This window comes from Zosterops lateralis, assembly GCF_965231275.1.
Source record: "Zosterops lateralis genome assembly, chromosome: 3".
Lineage (NCBI taxonomy): Eukaryota > Metazoa > Chordata > Aves > Passeriformes > Zosteropidae > Zosterops > Zosterops lateralis.
Genome location: NC_139764.1, coordinates 88,990,496 through 89,003,904, shown reverse-complemented (window position 1 = coordinate 89,003,904; position 13,409 = coordinate 88,990,496). Strand labels below are relative to the sequence as shown.

Below are 13,409 nucleotides of genomic sequence, written 5' to 3'. Positions count from 1 at the left end.
TTTTTAATAGAACAACACATGATTTGGTCTTCTCCATGATCTACTATTGGGTAAACAATTCTAGCAAACAACCGTTTCAGAGCAGATTACGTGTTAAAAGTGCCTGACATTAATCTTCTATTTAACAAACAAATCTCAGCTAATGGCATAGCCCAGGGAAAATGCAAAAATAGAAGCTCATCTGAAAGGCTCCTCACAGAAGCAGCATGATTAAAGTACATGAGGAACAATCATGCAAGTAAAGCAAGCATGGTATGGTTCTTGGTGACTAATCAAGGTAGTTTGTAAAGCTTATGTTTTATAGCTAGTCTTAACAGAACATATTTGTTCATTCTGGACATAATAGGAAGACAAATGAGTGAACCTGCTGTTTACCAGTACATAAGAGTGGCACATTTCATTAGCTGGTCTCAAAGTAAACAAGACTTTGAAGCCAGGGTTCATGCTATCTGACTTGAGTCACTTAATTGACAGAGCTAAAATAAAAAAACCCACTTGTTACTCCATGCTTAGCAGGGAGAAACAGGTATCTCCAGTGGCCATACAGGTTTTGCATCTGCCAAAACATGCAGGTTTTTAACTTCAGCGGGATTCATCTGATTCCGTGTGATACAAGCAGCCACCTATGAAACACCTCTGTTTTTATCCGAACTGATTATATATCCATGTAAGAGAACTCATACAGTGGCCAGCCTACAACACTGTAGACACACCTAATTATGTACAACATACATAAGATCAGCATATGTCCATATCTGTATACAGATCATACCCCACTTTTATTTCCTGCTCCAACATCCCATATCTGTTCTTTCTGCTTCTGTTTTGGTTTGTTCCAATACTGATATTAATGTGTACTTTTAAATATACTTCTTAACTGATAACATTTATGTGTTCACTTCTCTCAGTACAATGGCAATTTTTACCCTTTATACCCTTTAGCCCTCTTTTATGCTTACACATCACTTGCTGACTCCCCCAGAGACTCTTGCTTATATGGACAGTTTGGAAAACAATAGAGACATGACTGAAAATGTTTATGCTCTTTATATTTATTTTTTTTTCAACAGAAGAGTATCTCCTTTGGAGTGCTCTGAAAAATTCTTAAAACCAAAGTTCTAAGCAAACTACTTCCTGGTTTTTAACACTTTCTTTCTCAAAATTGGCAAAACACTTACCCTATGTTCTTCTTGTTGTTGCTTTAATGTTTCATATTCAAGGGCTGGAGCAGGAAGCTGAGAGATAACCATTTCTGTTTCAGTCAACCATGGCCAAAGCTCTTCATAAGTCTCCCAAAACTGGTTAACCAGGGACTGAGCCCGTTCCAGCTGGAGGTTTCTCTCTGAGTTCATTTGACAGACTGCATCATATTTCTGTAAGAGGCTTTCAATTTTTTTCTGTAAAATAATATTAATTTTTTAAAAATATGTTTTTCCACGTGTCTCCCACCTTTATTTGCAAACATTCTTTGATAACTATAGCACCAATTCACAGTGAATAAAATTACACTTCTGATGTTTCTAGAGTACCATTGTTTAAGCTGGACAGAACGAGGGACATTAGAATTTGGCAGACTACTTGCAAAATCATTAGAATACATTTAACAATACAGATATTTACAAATAACACTTTACTCATAGAGCTTCTAGTCAAGCTGCAAATGATCTGACTGCAGATCTTAGCCCAGCTTCCTTACTGCAGACACTTATCTTCAGTGACACTTGGCAGAAACTAAGTTTTCCACAGCATTGCTGAATCAAAGCAAGATGAACAATACACAAAATCTGTTGGGATGATTTGTTTGGTTTGGTATTTTTTTTGGTGGGGTTTTCTTTTCCACTCTGACAAGATAATAGGATATACTGTTGTGACTGTCACTTACAAACACACAACAGAAACCACAAAACATTATTTTCCAGGTCAGCGTACACAACTTAATGAGAAGGTACGACCATTAATAACAGGGATAATAGTGATAGAACTATACGGCTTATACATTACAAATTTAGTATTTTTGGGCATGTGATAATAAATTATAGCATCAACTAGCTATATGAAGTATATTTTTCCTGTAGAAAACTGCCCATGTTATCATGTTTATGAAATATTATATATGTGACAATGCACATAAATCCTAGCCTTGGAAAAACTACATATAAGCAAGACACTGAATATGAAGAATCCGTCCTTCTTTTTTTTTTTTTTTTTTTTCTTTGGCAGAACAAGCTATGTTTTCATTTGTTATGTCTTGCATGTAAAGTAAGTATAGAGATGCTATCCAGAGGACAGAACAAAACCTTAACACACAGATATACAATATTTTTGACAAATAAAAATACTTAGTAGAGACTCACACAAAACTGCTCTGCTTCATGCCTACAGTTTCATAGACAGAACATCTCATCTGTTTTAAATTCATTTAAGAGCAAATCAAATTTATTCAGAGATCCTGCAGCAGAACACAATTACTGAAGCATTGTTTTTCATGGATTGAAAGGACTGAATCTATACAACATATCCAGCCTCACTGTAATTTAGCAAAAAAATCCCAACCCTGCAACTAATCTTTCCTAAATGCCAGCATGAAAAATCATCTCTACATGTTTGCAGCCCTGACATTGGGCTCTCAGTGTCTGTGTGTAATAAACAAAGTCGTAAGAATGCCTTTCATGGGCTGTGACAGGATGGAATAATCTTGGCAAGCAAGGCCTACATGGAAATCAGCAGAAATGAAAGTAAAGATTCACACTGAGGTGCAGAGCCGTTGAATTTGGCATGTCCAGCTCACATCCAGAGCATCACTGACCCAAAAGAACTTGGAAGATAAACTGCCAGATTCCACACACCAACCCAGATGACTAACACTTCTTCACTCAACCATCTATAGGCTAAAATACTATTTACTATGGATGAAGATGATGAATGGGGTTCCAAATTAGTGTCAGGCAAAGCAGCAAGTACACAGCGTTTGTTCTTTTAACATCCTGAAGGAAGGCGGGCGATACACAACAGCATTTCCTCCAGCATTACAATCCTCAGACAGGAAGTGACTGTATTTAATGCTTTTTCATCAGTATTTCAAAAAAGACACTATAGGAATCCTTCTACCTATACATTGTCTGCATACCTACCACTGTAGCTGCAATTTAAGGAATTTTACCTTCATCATCTGTTTCTCTTCTTCAGTGCATGTTTTCATAAGCTTGTCCCCAGATTTAACAAGTTCATCTATAGTATCTTTGTGCCTTAAAATCTCCATGGTAAAAGCCTTGAAACACAATAAAAATTGGTTAGAATAATAACTTAAAAAAAAAAAAAGTATTTGGAGCAAAAAGTGGTTTAGAAGTGCATTAATTATGATGGACTGAAAATTAAATCATGCCAGTACATTTTCTAGATGGAGAGTGTGCCGGCCAATAATTAACATGACAGTTGGAAATGCATTTCTTTTACCTTTTGAACTTGCAGCTGAGCAGTGGTCTGGTCTTGCTCAAGCCTAATATCACCCAGAGACATCAGTTTCTTTTCTGTTTCTGCAATCCAGGCAAATTCAGCATCAGCTGCTTGATCAAACTAAATGAGGGAGACAAGAATTAGTTCAGCAGTTCTATAGACATGAAATTAGAGTAACAGTTTCAAAAAAATTAAAGAAGATTAAATGGTAATTTTTTTTAATTTTTAGAAAGATAGCAGCTTAATTTCTATTTGAGATTTTTTTCTGTAAATGAAATACAATGCCCAAAATAGTTCTGAGGGATTGTAATACAAGCAACTTAATTCATAAGCATGACAAAGCAACAGAAGCAAATACTTTTTTCCAAAGCCTACAGTGCTCTTAACAGTCAGAAGAAAATAAAAAAGGATTATAATCTCAGAGTTTTAACTGACTGTCTGTTTTTATTTTACTCTACTTTTACATGCCTTTTTCATCTCTGTTTATTATTACTGCTAGTGCTGCAATTAACATGAGACACAGTTGTTTGATGTTACCCTACTTATCTGAAGAGCAGCTTTGGTATTAAATGATCAAGGCAAAGCAATCACAGTTCAACTGATTTAGCGTGAAAACCTCACCAAATTTAGAGAAGACAGGATTTCATCCAAATCTAGGCCTCAGATTAAATGCAAGAGGGTTTTTTGGGCATTTGGATACCGCCAGTCCTTTTCCTAAAAGATTAACTTCTGACTACAATTAGTAAACATCTAAGTGTTTCAGAAAATTCCTAAAAGAACAAATGTATTGAGAGGACCTGTTTCTTACTAATTTGTAAAGAAAAGCATGAAAGGAAGAATGTGGGGATCTAAGTCTTCTGAAATGTGAGATCAAATAGAAAAAAATCATACATTCTCTCTTCAGATCAAGTTCAGAGGCATGTATCTTAGCACACACATGTTGCAGTACACAAACAGGGCAACTTTGAGCTTAAGCCATAGAGAAATATTACATGGGATGTATCAGATACACATTGTAGAAACTACTAAGAATTTATTTATTGAATTTGTTAAAACTCTGTCCCATCTCCAAAATTACCTGAAGCTTAATATAGCCCTGAGTGAAAATCTGTCAGAATATTTTAGGTCAGAACCTCATACTTGTGTTGTTGATGCCCACATTTTCTTCAGAAATCTTCTGAACACTCTCAGTCCCGCTTGTCTTTGAAATATGCTGGTCTGTGCCTTTATGGCTGTAGTCTGTAACAGCCCTGCTCCTTAATATAACTGAAATTCACTTTAGTTACTAACTCAGACTTTTCTTAGTGGTTAATCATGAGTCCCACAAAATGAAAGAAGCAGTTCTGAGATTTCATTCTTTATGAGTCAATCTTTTTCAGCCTTTATAATCCATTTGTTACATGAAAAAGCAGAACATTCTTTTTCACTGTATATCATTCCTCGTTTAAAGTAATAGAAATTAAGACTTGTCCTAAATACTGTGACATCCTACTAGAAAGGTATGCTCTGAAATAATCAGTACTGTAAACATTAGCATGAAGCACATGCACCAGTAGTAGTTAAATCCTGGCTTTAGAAATTACAGTTCACAATCAAGGTTTTCAGAAGCTCATCTATTTACGACAGAAATGCACATGATTTTGAATGTGTTAAATGTACAAACTAACTGCTGTGTGACTTCTTGATACCAGATATTCATGGGTATGTAAGTAATGTTCAGGAAATATTTAATGGAAATAATAAAATCAAGGCATGGCACTGAAACTTCTAAGTTAAATAGCACCAAGGAAAGAACTCTCAACTCAATTTGCTGAAGGTATCAGATTTCCAATTTGTGATGCTTAAAAACAACATTAAGGAATAAAAAGCATAAAATTGGCACTCCAAAACTTGAAATGTTTTCTTCCCATTATACATGGCAGTTACTTATGAGCCCTGAGCTACACTTTGACTCACTATAAAATCGTCTACTTAATCCCCATCCAGTTTAACCAAGCATAGTTCATTGTGGTACATTTTCTTCTGATCAGGGACGATTGACTTCCAAATATGATGATGCTGTGATTTTCTCCATGAATGCTTTCTAAAGCACTCTCTATGGCTGCTTTAGAGTGAAGAATAAGTAAGCCCAAAGTAGAATATGACCTTGTACTTCTACATAGAACTCCTTCACTAGGGGACCCCACCAAGGCCTTCAATCTTGAGAAACGAAGACTAAACCATGCAGCTGAATTTATCTCTATTATCAATCTGGGACCATTTTGCCCAGGTAGTTAAAAACCCTGGGCATCGCATTTGTCTATTATTCTTCCAGCTTCCATTCACAACATGAAGCTATTCTGCCTAATCATCTGTGTTTCTTGCTCCATTCCTCACCTTGGTCCAGGAACATCTTGAACAAAACCCACACTTACTGCTACCAAAGCCTTGTATTCTTAGCAGCTTTGTCCTCCACCCAAAACTTCTTAATAGTATACACACTTCAACAAGTTGCCACAGGGCAAACTTAAAGAGCACTAGCTCCTCCAAAAAAGGTTTTGGGCCCCAAGAATAAAAGCATTGTAGATATTAATAAAAGAAAGTGTTATTTAAATCCTCTACTAGAGCTTGAACAAGGTCATCCAGCTTTTAATTGTCTAATGTGCAGAGGAGCTAGACAATCAGCTGATGCTAAAAGGTGTGGCCAACCTAGCAATATCAGTGTCACATCCAGAAAAGGTGGCTCAGGATCTTGGACCATATTTTACTTAACACACCATGATGTACAAAAATGTGGGCCATTAAGTCCTTAAGCAAACTCTGATTTAAGAAGCCATAGGATAGTAACAGCAATTTTAGCTAAAATATTGTCCTTTGCATCAACAAAACGTGAGACAATAAGTGAGATTAAGATTTCTGGCATTCATATTTTAACACTGGAGTCCTATTTCATTCAAATGGGCCTTTTGCTGTTTAAGCATAACAAACTTTTGGCAACATTATTAAAGGACAGTTTTTGTTCAAGTACACATGGCCAGAGACTGTTACTGTCCAAAGAACAGTTTTCAGTACCTGCTGGGATCTCAGGATGGCAGCATCAATCTCATCCACCTTCTGAGAGATCGTGTCACTCACTAATCTGTAACGTTCATTGTCCTCCGTTATCATCTTGTCCAGCCCCTCTCTGGCCCTCCATGGCACCAGCTCCAGGAAGGCACTGCCAACCTCATTCAGAGTGTCCACTAAGCCTTTGTTGTTCTTTGCTTCTTTTTTCAGCTCCTGTAAAAGACCATTTAAAACAATTGAACCATTTAAATATGGCAGTATATGAACCAAACATACACAGTCTGCAGTTTTTTAATTCTTTCAACTACTCCATGAGTCCAGAACTGAAATGTTTTCCACACAAATCAAAGGGCTAAATTAGAATACTTATTTTCAGCTAAACTGTATTAGCTTTTTGATACTGTAAGTTGTTTGGCAGAAAGGTAGGTGATTCTTTAGAGAATTTTCCACAGAATCTAACCTAAATATATTTCTCCATTCAGCACGACGGCCTGAAAATTTTCTAAGAATTGTCAGTATTTCATGAAGCATCCAAAGAAAATAAAACTAATGGATTGTTGCAAATTGCAACTCCATAAGCAACTAAGTCATCAGCAAACGAAATCAGCATACAATATAGCAAAATATGATGAACTCAAATTATTTCTGCAATGACTGGATTAAATTTCAAGCCACACCAAGGAATTCACACCAAGGAATGAGTTTTCACCTGTACAGAACTCCCCATCTATTAAAGAAATTTAATAGATTTTTTTTAAGCTCCCACCCTCAACACTTTCCATACTACGCAGCTTACACTATATCTTTTCTTTTGAAATAAATCTTGTTAAAGAAAATTAGCAATATCTGTTTAAAATGCTGACATTTTACAGGATTTTATCCATACCACAGCTAAAGAACTAAAATAACTTTGTTTGACATCTTATGAAGTTTCCCAATCTTAGGTAGCTCCTCAAATAAAATAAAAATGTTGTGCTTCTCTTGTGCTAAAAATAAACCTCAGCCCAATTTCGTACATGATTATAACAGATGATTCTGGAAAAAGAGTTTGATTCTTAACTACCGTTATATTTAGTCAAATGATCTGATGTCAAAATTAGTTTTTCAAAAATTATTTCATATCAAGCATAAATGAACACAAAACCTCACCAAATCACAGAACAGTAAGTAATTCACAGGTTCTAAAACCTACTTTCTGTCTCTCTTGTACTTGGCTTAATTCTTCACCCTTTGGTATTTGAGTTTCATATGAGAGTAACTCCATCTCTATTTCATCAAGCCATTTGCAGAGTTCCTCGTGAGTTGAGTGCAGTTGGCCTGCAAGCTGCAGAGCCTGCTCTAAAGTCTTGGATACATCAGAACATAATTTTGTAATGTCTTTGTATCTCGCTTTAATGCCTTCCAGTTTATCTTGAACAATTACAACTTCATCACCTAAAATATTAAAGGAATGTTATTTCCCATGATCACAATTATTAAAAAGAAAAAAAAAAACAAAACAAAACAAAACCACAACAACAAGAACGAAAAACCAAAAATCCCAAACTCCACATATAACAGAAACCTTAGTGCTTAATTTATAAAATAACCCAAACAAGGTGACAAGGCCAAACCTCAACTGCTGTAAATTGTCCTACCATCACTAAAACCCACAGAGCTACCAAGTTCACCTCAGTTCAGGATCGATCTTTCTGTCTTTTTTCTGCTTTACTAAACTATTACAAAGTAAGGAACTAAATCCAATTTTAAACAGAAATGTTCTTATTAAAAAAATCCACCCTTAAATTCCTAATACTTATAAAGGTGAAATAAAAGATATAAATGTGTTACTAAAATTGTAAAGAACAAAAAAAAAATTCTACGTATTACTAACTAGACTTTCAATCACAGTAGATTTTGACATCACTCATTGCTCTCCATTTGAAACACAACTCAAAAGGCTAAAAGAAAAACTGCACTGAAATTTATTATCCATAATATTAGAAATGTTCAGATTTCATCATAGAATATGTGTAGTGTCAGAGTTTGGAACAGAAAAGGATAATACCGGCACAAACACATGTCTCAAGGGGTTCAAGAACTTTACAAGTACTGGCAAAACTGGACAGATGTTGATCTACAGAACAGACACATTGTATAGAACTGGAATGCAACTTTTCCCACAGTATTAGTTCCCATGGCAGAAGTTTTCCCCATGCAGTAATAGGTAGTCTAATAAACATCTTGTTCATCTGTGGATGCTTGCAGGGAATTTACTGTGTCCACTGCCAAAGAGCCCTCCATTATGAGTAATGGCCATAACTCGCTATTAGGAATGGAATGCAGGTTCACCAAAATAATTTTCCACTAAAAATAATAAAAGGATTCAAGGGCTAAATTCTCTACAGGCAAAAAAGGCCTTTTGCTCACTTACATTAAAAGTAAAATTGGCCCCAAACCATAACCTAGCTTGACCTCAAACCTTATTAAAATAAACAACTATGATTGCTTTAACCAGTAAATACAAACCACATTTACAAGTTCCACTTTAATTTTCAAGTACAAGAAAAAAAATATGACAAATTATAGTTTTATGTAAGTTCTCACCTGTTGTTTGCTTGAGAAGCTCTAAGCCATTTTGTATAGCCAAATCAACATTCTGTTTTCTAAGAAGAATCTCTTCCTGAAGATCCTATGAAGAAAGGTCATTTATGTTAGCATAGACCTGAAAAAATATATTATTTTTATTTAGAATAAGTATATTGACATTTTAAACAAAACGTATTAATGAAAATAAATGATGTATGGGGATATAAATCAAATTAAAAACATGAATTAAATAAGAAATGAACAGAAATCAAAATACCAGTAGTTCAGAGTGCTGTTTCTCAAGCAATTCTGTGTTGCAATCTTGGACTGACAATTTGTTCAGTTTATCATGGATTTCATTCAGCCAGTTCATCAATTCAACTTCGTCCTCCCCAAAAATCTGAGCATTGCTGTAAGCTTGCTGAAGAAGTTCAGACCTGCTGTTGCTCTTCTCTTGAATTTCAATGTATCGTGCCTGAGCAGAATCTAGCTTTTCCTGCACCACATCTTTATCTTCCCTGGAGCTCATAGTCTTTAGAGACTGACCAGCACTAATGGCCTGATGTAAACTCTTATTGTGAGCTAGGACATCATCTTCTAGGGCCTATATTTTATTTTAAATAATGAAGAATAATGAAAAAGAAAATCAGAAAAACATAAAATAAACTTAAGTGGAGTGAAATAAAAATCGAACAAAAAAGAACATAGCGCCAACATAAATATATAAAACTTAAATTACAGGGGGAAAAAATGAAACAGTATGGTGAAATGAGTACAGCGCAACAGCTTTGCCAGTTGTGCTTTATAGAAGCATCTAAAAAGAATGACCAAAGCAAGTGAGTGGTTTGTATCTTACTTTATGCTGAGAAATTTGCTGCTGCAGTTTGGAGGCTTGTGTGCCAATAGGTTCTGCATTTGCAAGCCTCTTCTCTGTGGTTGTCAGCCACTCCACCAGTGGCTCCAGAGCTTCATGGAACTGCTGCGCTACCACTGAGATGCCTTCCAGCTGACGGTTCCTACCAATACACCCAGGGAATGGTTATCTTTTGGGATGAAGTAAATGTCAAACAGCTTTAATAAAGAAAAAAGTCACTTGAATGCTTTGAAAAACACCCCAGAAATAATTCAATCTCATACTAGGAGCAGGTCACCAAATGAAACAGACATATATCCATCATACTTGATGAAAAGCAAGTTAAAGTAAAAATCAAATTAAATTAAAAACAAACAAAGACCTCCAAAGCATTTGGCTAATATACCATTTTTAAAAATATATAATATCACTTTATTAATATACTTTTTTCTAAAAATAATCTAGCACTTAATTCAGCAAAACATTGTGTTATACCCAGTTAAGATAGTTCTGAAGTTTCCAACTGTCTTAAAACATAAAGTTACATTCCCTTGACTATTATACATGTTTTAAAGTTAGGCAGAGGCTTTACTAAACAAAAACATAGTGTCATGTTTCCTCAGTGTTGTAAAATATCTTTAAACATTTTTTCATCAATGACAACAAAATTATTTGGTTCTAAATTTGCATCTCTTGTCCTGGATTAAAGCTCTCAATGAAGTTAGTGAGACAACATTAACAAAGCACAGAGACTTGACCTCCAGAACAGAAAAGCGGTATCTAAAACAATTCTGGTTCGGATCATTACATGTCAGAGATGACTCTTGATTACAGCCAAGTCTTCTCTACAAGCATTGCTGAACAAATGTCATTCAAGCAAACTTTTAGGAGAGATTTGTTCTACATGAAAACATCACAATATCTTTCAAATGAGGATCTCGTTCCAGATAAAAGCTACATTTATATGTGCTTTCCAAGACTTATAAAGAAGGGAGACTTGACATACTTAACCATGGAACACTCTGTGAGGTACTCTACATAGTTTTCAAAATCATCCTCAAATTCCTTCTTCATTTCTAGAGACCATCCAGAGAACAATGGAGACAAACTTGCAGCTAATGGATGGCTTAGGAAAAGCTGCAATTTCATTTGTAATTAGATATCACCAGACTGGGAGGATATTATTAAATTAAACATGACATTAACATCTACCCCAGCTAATGAGTCAGATTCCTTCAATAAAAAAGAAAACAAAAAAGGAAATAATGGTCTATTAGTGGTTGACTAATTAAATAATCCTGTTATTAGTATGAGGTAACAAAACAGGTTCAGCTAAAGAGAGGCTACCAGAAGGAATAGAAGACAGCAGGGGTGAGTTCAATGCTACTTTAAGTACCAGCACAACCATTTGTTCTTCACCGTAAAGCTTCCCTGTGCACTTCAAATTTTTCTTTAACCTTCCAAAGTCCTCTCTTACTCTCAGTTATGGGCCTTTTTCCAACCTATGTTTCATGCACTCTTCTCTCTACTCTGAAAAAGATTGTCCCTTCTCAAATCCCCACGCGGAAAACATATTAAGTAATCCTTTCAACACAGATTTCTTCAAAGACACTTTACAGCTCATAACTTTACAGGTATTTTCTACATTGACAACAACTCGTAAGTGTAGGTCTGTGTTTACACAGATACTGTGTGCATAGATTTTGTTTGATTTTTTTCAATTGGAACTTGAAGTGAACCTCACTGTCTTTTAAGAGAGGGTTTTCTGTATTGCTAAGATATATGTATCTATATACTTTAAAGGTCCTTTTTTTCTTGAAAACTAAGGGAGCTCAGCCCCTGCAACTGACATTACGATGACCTGTAAGTTGCAGAAACTAATTATGTAGATGATATTTTAAAATAAAAAGGAAAGAATTCACAGCCCCTTCTTTGTAGCAGAAATTCATGACTTTGAAGTTCCAACAGAATATCATTATTAGGTGCAATATTTGCACTTGATTCTATTGCAAAACAGGTTCTTGCCTCAAAAGACTTGCATTCTACTTAATTAACAGAGATAAAATATTCAGAAGATACATATGTAGTTAATCCTAGCAGATTATTACATCTTAGACTTAATATTTTTTGAAGAGCTTTTGGTCTCTTCAGGTCACTTTTTTCCACTTTTCCCTCAGAGACCCATATACCAACATCAAGACACTAAGACATAATGTGGTCAAAAGCATGAGAGTACTTCACAGTATAGAGTTCCACATGCTGCTTCTAAACATCTATCACAAGCTATGTCTACATTTTTCAAATCCATGAAAGAAGTTCAAGTACCTGGTTTCAGCTTTACTGAGCAGGGCATCCCATCGACTATCCAGAACACTCAACTGTTTCAAGATTTTCACTCTATCAGCAGGCTCTGCCGACTCCGCGATTTTCTCCCCTTCGCGCTTGATTGCCTCGACAGTAGGCTTACGGTCATCCAGCAGCCTCTGGAGAAGCTACAGAGAGAGCAATCAAGCACCAGGTTTTAAGGAAATATTGCAATAATGCAAATATAACAACAGTAGACTCCTTGAAAAGCTGTTAAAACAAACAAAAAAAATTCCCAAAAACTAAACCACAATGCCTATATTGTGATAAAAATGTGAACAAAGCTAATCAAAGAGATACACACAACACACACATCAACCCCTCCCCTGACCAACAAAGGCTCATTTTAGTTTCCCAATTGTTTTCCTAAGAACACTGGAGTTTCACGAAGGCCAAACAACAACCTCGATTTCTCTGAGGTCAGGATGTGTGGCAGCCCAAAAAGTGAACACATAGAGGAAAAAGTTCTATAGAACACCCTTGAGGGAATCCAGCTATTTAGAATTAAGTTACATTTTAGAGGAACATTTATAGGAAAACCGCATGCCCTTCCAGATTCAGCATCACAATTGGTAATTCGGATACACAGAGATGGGATAATAGATACTAAGACTATAATATAATCAATTCATCACTTATACGAGATACAACTGAGTTCACCAATCAATGGTGACATGTGTAGTACATTAACTTCCCTGTGAAGAATAAAATGTGCCTCTGTCTACAATCCTCCCTTCCTCCATTCCCTAGGTGCCTCTGGTAACATTAACATTTTGCCATCACAGGTATCCCAAGAAGACAATCAGTACTGGCCATAACTTTGTATTAAATCCTTGAGTAGCAGTGGGCCACACAGTCCAACTGCATGAATTGTATGTTTTATCAGCTACATTATCATTCTTTTTTTTATAACCACTATTAAAATATGCCAAAGTTGATGACACTGAGTTTCTACATTAGCACATGCCACTTTCCTAATGGGATTCCAACGAATTACCAACAAGGATCACATGAAGATCAAGAGCCAAGTATTTAAAGTTTGTAATCTGCAATCTTATCTTGATAGTACTAGAGTGAAAATTTATTAGCTTTTATTTCCTACCTTTCAAATGGCCAAATACTGGAT

At 35.6% G+C, this 13,409-nt stretch overlaps 1 protein-coding gene across 10 annotated transcripts in view; it reads right to left on the bottom strand.

The window, feature by feature from the left end:
* Positions 1-13,409, bottom strand: part of DST (dystonin) — a gene marked incomplete at its 5' end in the record, with an annotated part of 251,197 nt that overhangs the window by 49,340 nt on the left and 188,448 nt on the right. For all 10 annotated transcript variants that reach the window (XM_083857745.1, XM_083857739.1, XM_083857746.1 and 7 more), the window contains 9 exons: positions 1,179-1,397; positions 3,161-3,268; positions 3,454-3,573; positions 6,505-6,711; positions 7,691-7,932; positions 9,085-9,169; positions 9,344-9,670; positions 9,923-10,082; positions 12,245-12,411. In XM_083857745.1, coding sequence (XP_083713871.1) covers positions 1,179-1,397; positions 3,161-3,268; positions 3,454-3,573; positions 6,505-6,711; positions 7,691-7,932; positions 9,085-9,169; positions 9,344-9,670; positions 9,923-10,082; positions 12,245-12,411 — 1,635 coding nt within the window. The remainder of the gene's footprint in view (positions 1-1,178; positions 1,398-3,160; positions 3,269-3,453; positions 3,574-6,504; positions 6,712-7,690; positions 7,933-9,084; positions 9,170-9,343; positions 9,671-9,922; positions 10,083-12,244; positions 12,412-13,409) is intronic.